This window comes from Pipra filicauda, unplaced genomic scaffold, assembly GCF_003945595.2.
Source record: "Pipra filicauda isolate LSUMZ 115617 unplaced genomic scaffold, ASM394559v2 scaffold481_size456399_pilon, whole genome shotgun sequence".
Taxonomy (NCBI): domain Eukaryota; kingdom Metazoa; phylum Chordata; class Aves; order Passeriformes; family Pipridae; genus Pipra; species Pipra filicauda.
In genome coordinates, this window is record NW_024104622.1 from 315,510 (window position 1) to 328,517 (window position 13,008).

A 13,008-nucleotide genomic window follows, 5' to 3' on the forward strand; every position below is an offset into this window, starting at 1 on the left:
AGGGACTTCACAGTGTCTTTCAAAACATCTTCCAACCCTACAATTTTTGGGTCCTAAGAGCAGTGCATTAGCACTGTGGAGGTGGGAATTAAGTCAAAGCAGGGCTCTGATATTTAGTTGAGCACAGAATTTAACACTCCACAGCAATTATTTTCTCTTCCCACTCAGTGGTAAAAAAACAAACCCTGACATCCATCTCTGGGCCATGGTCATGAGAGTATTTTGGGAACAACTGCAGGTGTTGAAGGCATTGCAGAACTGATCCTGGTGTTTCAGACTCCCAGGGCAAAGCTGGTGGAAGGGACAGTGTGTGAAATGTGTGACATGTCCTCAGGCTGACACTGTCAGGTTTATCTTCAGGATAAACCAAGGTGTCCAACCCCAGGTTAAGAGAGGAGCCTCCAGCAGGGAGGCAAAGCAAGATTTCGCCCAGTTTTGTCCTGTCTTTTCGTTGTACATGGGCTGAAGCTGTTCTGTAACAAGCCAAACACAGCTGAGCAGCAGGGTGGAGGTCTGGCCATCGAAGGACTGGCCACATCTCCAAGAGATGCAGAGAGATCAGAGCCAGTCCTGAGCGTGGGGAGGTTGCAGATGATATTTAATATTTACCCTTCACCCAGCCAGACTGGTCCACCAAGTGGTAAGTTGGGAAGGGAGAGAGAGAGGTTCAAATTAAAAATTGAATATATCTGCAGGATGTGGAGTGTGTGTCTCGTTCTCTGCGTGGTGATTCCCAGCAGCAATTCACTCAGCCTTTATTGCTCAGGACACTTCTGGAGTGCTGTGAACTCTCCATCTGTGATGAGGGGAGGAAGACACAAGGGGGCTTTTACTTTTTATTATCTGAACAGCGTTTGAAAGGGCATTTTGGAGTTGTTTGGAGAGCTGCTGGGGCAGGGGAGAGGCTGCATTTCTAGTCTCAAATGAAAGTCTGAGAGGTAATGGAGGTCTAAAGGACTTGCCACTGATCACCTCCTTGTATTAGGCTGAATGCCTGAATAGTAACTCTCCTTTTAGCTGCTACTCCAGGGACTAACTCTGGACCTTTAAAGCTTGACAAACAGCCTGCTAGAGCTGGAACTGAGTAATTGAGGTTGTGGGAACTCACATCCTTCCCCCCAAGAGAGCCCACGAAAAGTTTTCTGAGAGCATTTCCAGGACACAGCAAATTTCCAGAGGTCCTTGTGTGTCATTGCAGCAGGACTTGTGTCACCCACAGGCATCTCAGCCTTTTCTGTGTTAATCTCTGAATTAACACTGGTGGGCCAGCCCTGATTCCCAGCTCTAATCTCAGTTATGCAAATATGTTGGAGCTGCTGAATTTGACACACAATTCAAGGTGAGACCTGTTGCTGACAGAGTTGTTTGGTGTGAAAAAGGTCTCAGTGGAAGTCAGCTCTTCACAGGACCAAGACAAAAGCCACCCACCTCACAGTCTGTACCATGGCAGTCACAAAAGGATCAGATGTTTTGCAAAGAGGTGTTTTGTGTTGAACACAAGAGCTGCTGTCAGTCAGGGAAACACTGCTTAGCAATCATAGTCTGGAGCTGCTGAGTGTTGTTAAAATATCCACTTAGTCCCATCCAGGGGTAATTTTATTTATAAGATGAATGAAGAAATCCCTTGGAAAATACTCTTAGTGAAATGCAACTATTTCTTGTAGGCTAAAAGCATCTCCACTGCCCTGATGTGTTGCTGGGATTTGCTGTCCATGCCCCTTCTCAGATATCCCTTCACCCTTTCCTTTCTCTTGGTGTTATCCAGCACCTCTGGCAGCCTTGGAAACGCTTGGATTAAGCACTGTGGGATGGAGGTCGGGCAGTCAGAAGGGATAAGGACCAGGGGGAAGTCACCTTCCCAAATCCTGGTGCTCAGGGGAGAACAGGAGCTGCCAGGGACCCCACAGGAATGAGAGCCCTCCTCGCACAGAGTCCTCATCACTAATTCCAGTGCAGGATGTCACCTCCTTTCTTCATCTAAACCATCAGTTGGAAGAGACCCTGAAAAAAACCCCATCTCAAAATTAGGATGAGGCATTGGAGGAAAAAGTCTGGGATTTAGGAGCCCTCTTCTTGTATTTAGGGAGAATTCCAGTTATTGCAGCCCTCCAAAGCTTCATTTTTATTCCCTTTCTCCTCTGCTGATTATTCATTTTATTATTACAGCAGCTCAGACAGTTTGTGACAGAGCAAGTTGCTATCAGGAAGAAATCAGAACTGATTAAATTAACACATTACAGGTTTAATTTAGACATAAACAAGCCGCAGAGCTCGGTGAAAACTAGAATGTCCTGCTTTCAGCTCTCAATTTGAAATACTTTTTTCTTTTTTAGTGCCTTTTCACAAATTTTCTCTGTTTTAGGGTGAAAAAAAACTTTTTTTTTTTGCAAATCAGAATTTATGCAAAAAACCATATGAGTCTGATCAACAAAATTGAAATGTTTCCAGCAAGGCTTTTTTTCCCTGGGAGCATCAGTTTGCTTCTGATGCAGAATGAAACCATCTTGCTGAGAGCAGGGGCATGTCACTGAATTACTGCAGGGTGAGCTGGGTTAAGAGCTTGGAGAAAGTCTTCTCTCCATTGTGGTTTCCTGCTCTTCTCCTGTGGTAAATCCATGGTGCTTTCCTGCTGAAACAGGATTACTTTGTCACACATTTTCTCCAGGGTTCTGCCTTGTCAGAGCGTGCAAACTTTCCATGGGGTTGCTGACACAGTGTAAATTCCCATCCTCCCTCGCCCTGAAGTACCAAGTTTATGTGGCCATGCCCTGAATTGCTGCATCCCCCACAAAAATGGGAATTTCAGCCCCCGTGCTGCTGTAACTGTGGCTGTTGCAGAGTCACAGACTTGTTGAGGTGGGTTCTCTGGAGTCTTTAGGGCCAACCAGCTGCTCAGGAAGGGTCACCTGGAATTGGCTGCCCCAGGAACCTGCCCAGATGGCTTTTGAATGTCTCCAAGGATGGAGACTTCACGATTCCTCTGGTCATGCTTTGGCAGTGCTCTGTCACCCTCACAGTGAAAAAGTGTTTCTTTCCTGACTTTACAGTCAAACCTTAAAAACAAAGGACCAAGGAATGGCTTGGGTTGGAAGGGACTCTAAAGATATCCAGGTCTACCCCCCTGCCATGGGCAGGGACACCTTCCACTAGCCCAGGTTGCTCCAAGCCCCATCCAACCTGGCTTTGGACACTTCCAGGGATGGGGAAGACACAGCTTCTCTGGGCATCCTGTGCCAGGGCCTCCCCACCCTCCCAGTGAAGAATTTCTTCCTGATATACAGTCTAAATCCACTCTCCTTCGGTTTGAAGCCATTCCCTCTTGTCCTAATCCCTGTTGGCTGCCCAGACACTCTGTGATGCTCAGCTTTAGGCATGAGAGTGAGGTGAGATTTCTCCTGCTGTTCTTTCACACCAAGTTTGTCATTTTGGGGATGTTGAGGCACAGTGAGACCTGTGTGTGATTGAAGGTCTCTTTGGGGACACCAGGAGCATGTTCATACCGGTTTCCTCAGAGATGGGATTTATTCTGCACCCCAGTTAGTGATGAGGGCTTTAAACTAAAGTTGTTGGAGGAGGGGAACCTCAATCCATCCCACTCCTGCCAGTGCCAGCAGTACTTGCCCAGAACATGGAGGGGCATTGCAGGTCATCAGGAGAACCCCTGTTGAGCAGCACAAAGGAGTTCCAGTAATTGACTTAATCAGGGACCCATCTTGAATTCCTCTTCATGGCTGCCCAGAGAATCTGAGGCTGCCCCATCCCTGGAAGTGTCCAAGGCCAGGTTGGATGGGGCTTGGAGCAACCTGGGATAGTGTGGAAGGTGTCCCTGCCCATGGCAGGGGGGTGGAACGAGATGATCTTTAAGGTTCCTTCCAACCCAAAGCATTCCATGATTCTATGATCTCCCCAGTGATGTCTCCACATGTGACAGGTTCATTTGGATGAGGAAGTTCTGGTGCAGACAGCCAATGAAGTTCAGGATGTGATTCACCTGATTAGGTAAAGGTGCCTCACAGAATCATCCTGGACTCCTTTGGTTGGATCTCTGCTGACTAGAAACGTCACCAAGGGTGCCTGGCTCTGTGCTAGGCTGTTTAGGAGCCTGAATTCCACACATGGTCACTGAAGAAAGAGGAAGTCCTCATCAGGTTATGTGGTTATTTCCAGAGGAGGCACCACACCCCTCCCATTGAACTCATTCCATAGTGGAATTCCACAGGAGATTTCACTTCAGGAGTGCTGTGAATTCCCACCTTGCTGCTGTGTTGTAGGATTTCCCCAAGGAAGCTCAAAGGGAGATTCCAGAGGAAGAAATGTCCTGCACTCCTGGACCTGAGCTCCCAGCAGAAATAGTGGTTAGCAAAGGAGCAAGGGACAGTTCCCACTCTTTCTACTCCTTCGCCTGAGTGAGCAGGACAAGAGCATCATCTTGCCAGCAAAATGATGCAGCTGCTCCCAGGACCTGACCTGAAACAGAGCACCATCCTTAATTTTTCATGCATTCCCCTGTCAAATGCCATCTGCAGGCAGGTCCTCGGGGAAATGAGCGTTTGTGCAAGTTCGGGAGAAATGGGAAGCAAAACTTGCTCTTTGCAAAGTCTGAGGGTTTTTTTGGTTTTGTTTTTTTTTTTTTTTTTTTACCATGGGGGATCACCTCCCAGGATGAACTCTGCCGGCAAAGGGAAGAAGCAAACATGTGCCTGTCAGGGTTGTTTCCCCCGGGGTAATTTCCTTTTCTCTCTTCATTTTCCAGCTGCTGGCTGTCGTTGGAGGGAGGGCTCCTCTATGCCTTCGTGGGACCGGCGGCTGCTGTCGTTTTGGTATTTAAGCTTGGCTGAAAGCTTTTTTTATTTTCCTCTTTGTCTTATGCCACTCTCCTTGTTCTTTCAACCCAAGAATGCCCCCTCTTTATTTCCACTCGCAGGAATAAGGAGCAAAGTGTTAGAAGCCAACAGTTTGGGATGGGTTTGATTCTGGGATATAATGTGCCTCAAGCTCTCAGCCTTCCACCTCTGTCCTCACTGGTGTCCCCTAACACCTGATTAATGCTTTTCCTTGTTTTTGCCCTGTCTGGATGGAAGTGCAGGATGATGGTGGAAAACTCTGACACGAACTCCTTCAGAAACTGCTGTCCCTGGTTGCTCCCAGACCAGGCTGTGCCCTCCCAGCCAGCATTTATTCCTGGTCTGTCCCAGCTGGCCAGTATGTGAGAGCAGCTTCCTTGTTTGCAGGTGAATTGGAGATGTTCAAATCAGTGCTGGGGGGGTTCTTAGTTATCCTAAAAGTGCCATGTTTGCTTTTAATTCAGAAGGAATGGCAAGCTTAAAGTAAACATTCCTAAATTCTGTCCCACCAGCTCCTGCATGGTGGGAGTGTGTCCTATTGTCCCTTCACCCTTGGCTCCAACACAGCACCAACACCAGCCTTGGCCAGTTCTTTGAGTTTAAGGTGCCACTCAAGAGCTGACATTCCTTTCCTCAAGCTTCCCTGCTGTCGAAGCCTCTCTGACCATGAGAAATCTTGACTGTCAGGGTTGCAAGACTCTTGAGAATTGCTGGTCCTCCAGGAAATCCCTCCTGCAGCAATTTCAGATGGGTTTAAATCCCCATTTGAGCCCCCCCCACATTAAGTGACAGCCTGGTTTCTCTCCAGCCCGGTGTTTTATGCAGTGGAGGAGCTGTGTGTCCTCTGAGGCTCAAGTGTCCCACAGGAATGGGGTTGTTGACACTCATAGTTCCTTTTTTTGGGTCAGGCTTTGGTTTCCTGCAGTGCCTGGGGGGGTTAAATGCCCTGAAGCAGGAGCTTACAGGAGAATAACTCCACAAAAGCTCCTGCTGCCTCTGTTCTCACTGCTGTCATTGCACATCAAACCACCTTGGTGCCATCCTTTGATCAGCATGACAAAGAGGTGAGCCAGTAGCTGCCCCTCCTCTGTAATAAATCAAAACTAGTTTCAGTTAAGGTCTTTCTTTAGTGTAGGATTGTGACACAGTGATTAGGAGGGAGGAAGCTTTGGTAGTGCCCAGAGAAGAGGGAGTCACTCAGCTGCCTCAAGGCATCTTGCTTTTGTTGTGCCAACAACAAGGGAAGTAATCCTTCATTTTTCCTTTGCATTTTTAAAGTGTGATTAAAACCCAGGAGCCTCCTTTCCTTTGGCACTTCAGTTTTCAATCACCATAAAGCAGGAAATGGAGATGTCCTTAAAGAGGGGTCAACACATGCAAAGGGTGGCTCATGCAGCTGATATTAGGAAGTGGTGAATCATCTCTGGGGGTGTCTGTCCCTGAGCAGCACCATGACAGAGCCTACACACCCAGTTTAGACCTCCTGGCTCACTGCTGGCTCAAGTGATGAATGAACACTGCCCAAGTGGGGTAGATACCCAGGAGCCAGGGGAAGGAGACAAAGAAGCATTTAAAGCCTTTTTATAAATGGGAACCTGCAAAGAGATGAGCTCAACTGGCCACTCAAATTCACACTGTGACCTTTGGCAGGGCCAGAAGTGGAACACACAGTCCACGAGGCTGGACGGCTGTGTGTGTGTTCTCCTTGTGCTGTGCCTTGAGTTCAGGTTGGCCATGCCAGTGACAGAAGGACATCCCAGAAGGACCAGGGACAGGATGACCAGGGCAGTGAGTACACCTGGCTCAACAGAAGGGCAGTCAGGCTCCTGCAGGGCTGTACAGGGGATGGGCAGCTCCGCTGCTCTCAGGACAGGTTTGCTCCAGAGAAAATACAGCTGCTCGTGTGACGCCTTGCACAGATCAGGGTGGGATTTGACTCTGAGCCTGAGCTTTTTCTCACCCAAAATTCAATATATAGATGCCCAAGTGAGTTTGCACAGAGCTGACTTGGCTTGGAGAGACAGCTGGGACAGCCTCAGCCCTGGCCAAGCTACTTTTGTTCTCACTCCTCCCAAGCCATTCAAGCATCTCTGCACTCAGTTCTCCCACCAGCAGGATTTCTCTATTACCTGTGGTAATACACAGCAACCTTCTTCCTCCACACACTCCCTTATTATTCTCCACACTGGAAAAAGGCTTTTGGTTTGGAGAATACCTTTACTTCAAATTAATACTCTTAAGATGGTTGACCTGCAGCTTCAGCAGCGTTCACAACTTGCAGTCAATCCACTGGCACTGAATGGCTTCAGAGTTCTGACCTTTATTCTTAAAAATCCCAACAACCCGACAGGCAGAGCTGTTGGAAGCAGTTTTGCTCACCCAGCCTGGGGATGATTTGGGGCAGGTTGAAGGCAGGGAGAGGCTCATGGTGACAGGACAGAGTCAGCAGTGGCCAGGTCGTGGTTGTCTCAAGGAATCTCAGACTTAAGTCTTTGCTTCTGGATATTATCTTAGAGATAAAGAAGTAAAACTGCTTTGCATGTCATTAAGAGTGAAGAAGAATTAAGTGTTTAGAAGAATTATCCCTAACTTAGGAAAACTGGAGCCAGGATCAGAGCAGGGTGTTGATCACAATGATCAGTGTGCTAAATGTGTGTGGCTAAAACAGCAATGTGGCTAAAAATAGCTTTTAATTATTAAAACCATCGCAGAGCTGCTCTTTGTCACCTCCCCTGTTCCAGAAGGATGAGGATACACATCTCTCCTAGGGGAGAGATCCAGCCACACTTCAACCCCATCTTTTCCCCCTTAAGGAAAAGTCTCTCTTGCACTCCCCAGCCTCCAGCACAGGGAAGAAGGATCAGTGAATTCCAAGTGCTCCCTCTGTCTCCAAGCACATAACTGGGGTTTGATTTCCTGCTGATCCTTGGCTGCACTGCTGTGTCTGACTTGCCAGTGCTGTTGCTCTAAATTAATACCGTGGTGAGCTCTAGAAATGGGCTCACAGCTGTGGGAAGCAGTGCCCTGACCCAGCAGCTGATGCAAACGAAAATAACTGCTATTTCTGAGCTTTTCCATTGATTCCCAGCTGTGGGCTCCACAGCAGCGAGCTGGGTCGTGCCCTGCTCAAACCAGCAATCCAAATGCAGGAATTTTGCTCATTCTTCTGAGGCTGCTTTAGGCATTTAGGCAGAGCAGACATCCCCCTGCCTTTGGGGCCAGGTGCTGCACGAGGTGTCCCTCAGCACCACCTCTGTTAAACTCACCTCGGTGCACATGTGATGTTACACATCCCTGAATTTGGCCTGAAAACATTTCCCTGCAAGCCCCACGTGCAAAACAGCATCAACCACGTCGTTCTACAGCACCAGATGTTTCCCTGACAGCAAAACCAGGAGAGTGTCATTTTTTTCCACCATTTCTTTGCCTCCACGAGGGGGGTGGTGCTCATGTGTCACTAATGTTTGGATGAGGTTTGTGGAGCAGATGCAGCTGGCAGCAGTGGATGCATTTGGAAGGGCACAGTGAGGAGTTTGGGATCACTTTGCAGGACCTCAGCTCTGTGTTTCACTGTGAATATTTATGCCTGGTTGATACAGACATCCACACTCTCACCCTAAAAAAAATGGACCAAAGGACTGCATGGAGTTGTCCTGCCCACTGATTTTTTGGGAAATGACTGGATGGCTGACCTGTGTGCTGGGCCATCTGCAATTCTTCTTGCTCAGACTTGTAAATCTGAGCGGTTTACAAATTTGTCCTGGTTCCTGGAGATTTGGTTCACGGTTGGACTCGGTGATCTTGGAGACTTTTTCCAACCTTAATGATTCTGTGATTCCAAGACCTCTCTTATCTGTTGCCAGCTGCATTCTACTCTCCTGAACTCCCTGCTGCATGGCCAGGGGAGGTGGGACAGGGTGGGGAGGGGAGAGGGGGGGTGGTGGCCTGCAGAAGTGTGACCTGATTTGGGGAAAACCGGGAATAACTTATTTTGCCAAATGTTGGGGTTTTTTTGCCTTCTGTGCTACCAAGTTTGAGCTGAGCCACTTGAGAACAAAACTGTGTGTTGTTTCTCTTTTGACAGGTGAACATGGTTATTGGCATTCTGGTTTTTAACAAACTTGTATCCAAAGATGGAATAACAGATAAGAAACTGAAGGAACGGGCAGGGTATGCCTTATCAATACATCTAAGTAAAGAGTGACAATCAAAACCAAAAACACCCAAGGTTGTGATCAATAACCAGGCCAGGAGTGCAAAAAACAAAAGAGATCGGAGATGGAAACAAAAAGCAAAAACAGATTTAAACAAAATGAAAGAAAAAAACCCACACTTGATTTAATCTCTTTGCTGTGTCGTTCAGTGCAGCAGGGACAAAAAATCCAAGGAGCAGCACTGGGTTGCTGTGGAGGAAGGACAAAAGTTCATCTCTTTGTTGAAATGGCTTCAGCCCAGGCTGATGTATCCTCCCAAAAATTAAGGAGAGCAAAGTGACTCTTGTCACTGACTCCTGGGAACAGCAGCTGGATCAGAGAGGGACTCACCACTGCTGAGTGGGGCACGTGGCACGGGCTGTGTGACAGAGAACTCATGTCCAGTGGCTGGCAGGTGGCTGAGGGACAGCAAAGGGATGTGATACTTTTAAGGGAAGGCTTTTGGAGGCCTAGCAATGAACAGGTCAGGAGATGGGTGCACATGTAAAGAGGAGGTAAGTTAGGAACCTCTTCTGCAGGAAAAAAAATCTGCTGCCATCTGAGGTCCTTTATCTTCTCCACGGCCTCCACACCAAAGCCTGGGGCTTGTGTTACCTGGGTCTCTTTGTAGTATAAATCCAAGAGCTGCCTCCAGAGTCCTCATCCCCCTGGTGCCGCTGGGGGTTGGCTGGGGCAGGGCTCTCTCATGGGTTCCTTCCAAACTCTGTTGACAGTGGATATTTTGCCACTGTCAGCATTCCCGGCAGGATGGGAATGTTGGTTCCCCTTTCGTCTTCTTTTCTAGAAATGAGTTTTTGGCCTGCTCAGACTTTACCCCTGAGCTGTGCTGCAGGCCAGGGACAGAAATGGCACAGTGACACTCTGAGTCACATCAAATGCTCAGGTCAGCCTGGCTGATGTGTGTTATTTGCCACTGCCTTGCTTGGCTTCTTGTTGCAGAGAAACTGTGTCCTTACCTGCAGACAGGAAAGGCAGGGATGTGTGATCTTCATGTATCCATTGGATTTATCACTGTGTTCTTTATCACTTGTATTCTTGAAGGAAGTTGTTTCCAAAGAGATGAGGGGAGCAAGGGGTGTTGTGGTGTCTCTTTACCAAAGCTACAGCCAGAATGTAAAACCTTTGGAGGCTGGAGGAGAAGATAAAGGATATATCCTGCCTACTAAAGTGGAGGGAGAACGGTCTCCATGGAGTCTCAGAGGGTGGCAGCAGATAACACAGATGAGGCTCAATATTCCTGTCACAGCACTATTGAGTAGTTGTGGTAGAAGTGGTTTTTAATTGAGTGGTGGCAGCAAAACTGAGGGTAGAAGCAAACTCTCATCAGCCCCTGAAATCCTGTGTTCAGTTTTGGGCCCCTCGCTGCAGGAAAGACCTCGAGGTGATGGGGCATGTCCAGAGAAGGGCAATGGAGCAGCTGAGGGGTCTGGAGCACAAGTCCTGTGAGGAGCAGATGAGGGAGCTGGGGGTGTTTAGTCTGAAAAAAAGGAGGCTCGAGGGGGACCTTATCACTCTACAACTCCCTGAAAAAAGATTGTGGTGAGGTGGGGGTCGGCCTCGTCCCAGGTAACAAGTGGCAGGACAAGGGGAAACGGCCCCAAGTTGTGCCAGAGGATATTCAGGTTGGATATTAGGAAAAATTTCTTCACTGAGAGGGTTGTGAATCATTGGAAAAGGCTGTCCAGAGAAGTGGTGGAGTCACCATCCCTTGGAGTGCTCAGAAAACAAGTGGATGTGGCACTTGGAACTTTGGTTTAGTGGGAATGGTGGTGGTTGGTTGAAGGTTGGACTTGATGGTCTTGGAGGTCTTTTCCAGCTTTTATGATTTCTATAAGGAACACAGGAAGCTGTCAAGGTCCTGATTTCTATGAGAAACACAGAAATCTTCCACGGTCATGATAATAAAAGGAGACTTAACATGTTTGGATGATCAGAAGGTATCATTTGCCGCTGGGTTGAAAAGCACGTGAAGAAGTGACCTTGGTGCTTTGCTTTAAGCAGCTGCAAGAAGCAAGTGCTTTATTGTGGGTGATGCCTCCTTCACAAGGAGAGAACTCAAGAAAATACCCAGACTGCAGGCAGAGTCTGCAGCAAGGTAATTGCACTTGAAAGTCAACCCTGCAATAAATGCTTTATTGGATTAGCAAAGCAGAGAGTTGCTGTCGCTCAGCCCCTCCCTCCCTAATCCAGACTGCTCAGAAAACGACCTTATTTAATACACAGCAACTGGTTATTGATCACAGAGTTGTTCTTTAAAAACAAAAGCTGCAAAGCAACAACAACAACAACAACAAAAGTCATTTTTTTCTGATGTTCTTTGTTTTTTCTTTCTTTTCTCTTTTTTCCCCCCTCTTTCGTGTCCGTGTGTGTGTGTGCAGCACTTTTAAGCCTTCTCTGTGCTCAATGGTTTTGTTCTCCTTTCCCAAGTGCACCTGCTGAGAGTGTGGGAGCACTTTTGAGAGCCCTGGTGCCCCTTTTCCCTTAGTTAACTTTGTAGAAGTTATTCTGCTTCTGGCCTGGGCTTGGGAACCGTGTTGGAAGGTAGATCTGAAGAGAATCAGAACGGGCTATGGCCTTGGAGATGTTTGGATCTGAGGAGATGGTACAAAGAAACGTTGTGTTTCCTTTAGCAGAGGCAAGAAGTATGGTTCAGTGTTGGAAAAACGATAAAAAAGGGGAAAAAAACCCAGAATAGGGGAAAAGAAAGAGCTGTTGGATACTAAGAAGAGCCCAGCACACACTCTACAGATTGGTTGGCACTCAAATACCTCAGAATTAACAGTTCTCATGAAATAATGCCTGAGACACAATAGGTTTTGCCCTGTACTTTGCAGAGGAAATTGCTGTGATTAGGGTTGTCACATCTGTCAGAAAACCTTGACTTCCTAATGGCAGCGGCTTCGTAGATGAATCACAAAGCCAGGCTGGGGAGAGTTGGGTGGGATTGCCTGGAGAGCTGGAGGAAGACACACAACTACCCCACCACCTGTCCAGGAACAGGAGAAAACCATCCAGGCACCTCCCAGCAGAAGGGTCTCTGTTGGTGGCCAAGTGTTTGAGCTCTGCTGATGGGAGTGCTACTAAAAATGGATGTCTTAATGTCAGGAGCCTTTAAAATGAGTTTGAAATTTATTCAGGCAGCGTTCATTCCAGAAGCATTTGTGTGCTAACGCAGCCAGGGAGGAAGAATGAGACTATAGGGTATATTCACCAGGGCTAATTTTAGCCTGCTGAGTTTAATCTCTCTAGGCTTCCTCTGTAACTGCTGGAGAGAGACGAGAGCCTGGTTTAGTTGTTCCAACTTGCCCCTTGGAGGACCTTTACTTCTTTTATCTTCCTGTTGATTATAGAAACGACTCAAGAAAGTTTGCCCCCATCCTTTGTGTGAAATATTCCCTGTACGACTGTCCTGGTGGGGTGTAACAGATCTGGGCTGTCAGTGCATAGAGAAGAAAGTAATTGGAGAGATAATAACTCCATTAAAACAGGAAGGGATTTGGATTGCCCTTCATCTGGGAATGGTTCGTGTTGGAAGCAGCACTCCTGCTCTTTGGGCTGTGTGTGGTGTAAAGCACGGCTCAATAAAAGGGAGAAAAGTCCAGGCTCCAGTGAACACACCAGATGAGTCTGGGAGCTGGTTGTGGATATTTAGGAAGCAGCAAAAGCTGAATTAAATGGATGCCTCGTTCCCTGTGATTATTTCATTAGCTGCCCTTTCATACGTGCAGGCGCCAATACAAACCTGCTACGGAAATTCAATATATTAACAACCTCCTGCCCCCAACCAGAACAAATTAGAATGTAAGTGTATCCACATCTGTGCCTACTGCTTACAACTTTCTGCATAAGTACACCCAACAGCAGCTACAGTTGTGTGTTACAGTTGGTCTTTTGGCCAGTTCTTTGTGGTTCAGTGTCATTCATGTTTTTTCTGGTACAGTTTTCCATCA

At 47.5% G+C, this 13,008-nt stretch overlaps 1 protein-coding gene across 12 annotated transcripts in view; it reads left to right on the forward strand.

Annotated features, from left to right (window-relative positions):
* Positions 1-13,008, forward strand: part of ADGRB1 (adhesion G protein-coupled receptor B1) — a 294,127-nt gene that overhangs the window by 242,246 nt on the left and 38,873 nt on the right. For all 12 annotated transcript variants that reach the window (XM_027724710.2, XM_027724713.2, XM_027724716.2 and 9 more), the window contains 2 exons: positions 4,754-4,820; positions 8,929-9,014. In XM_027724710.2, coding sequence (XP_027580511.1) covers positions 4,754-4,820; positions 8,929-9,014 — 153 coding nt within the window. The remainder of the gene's footprint in view (positions 1-4,753; positions 4,821-8,928; positions 9,015-13,008) is intronic.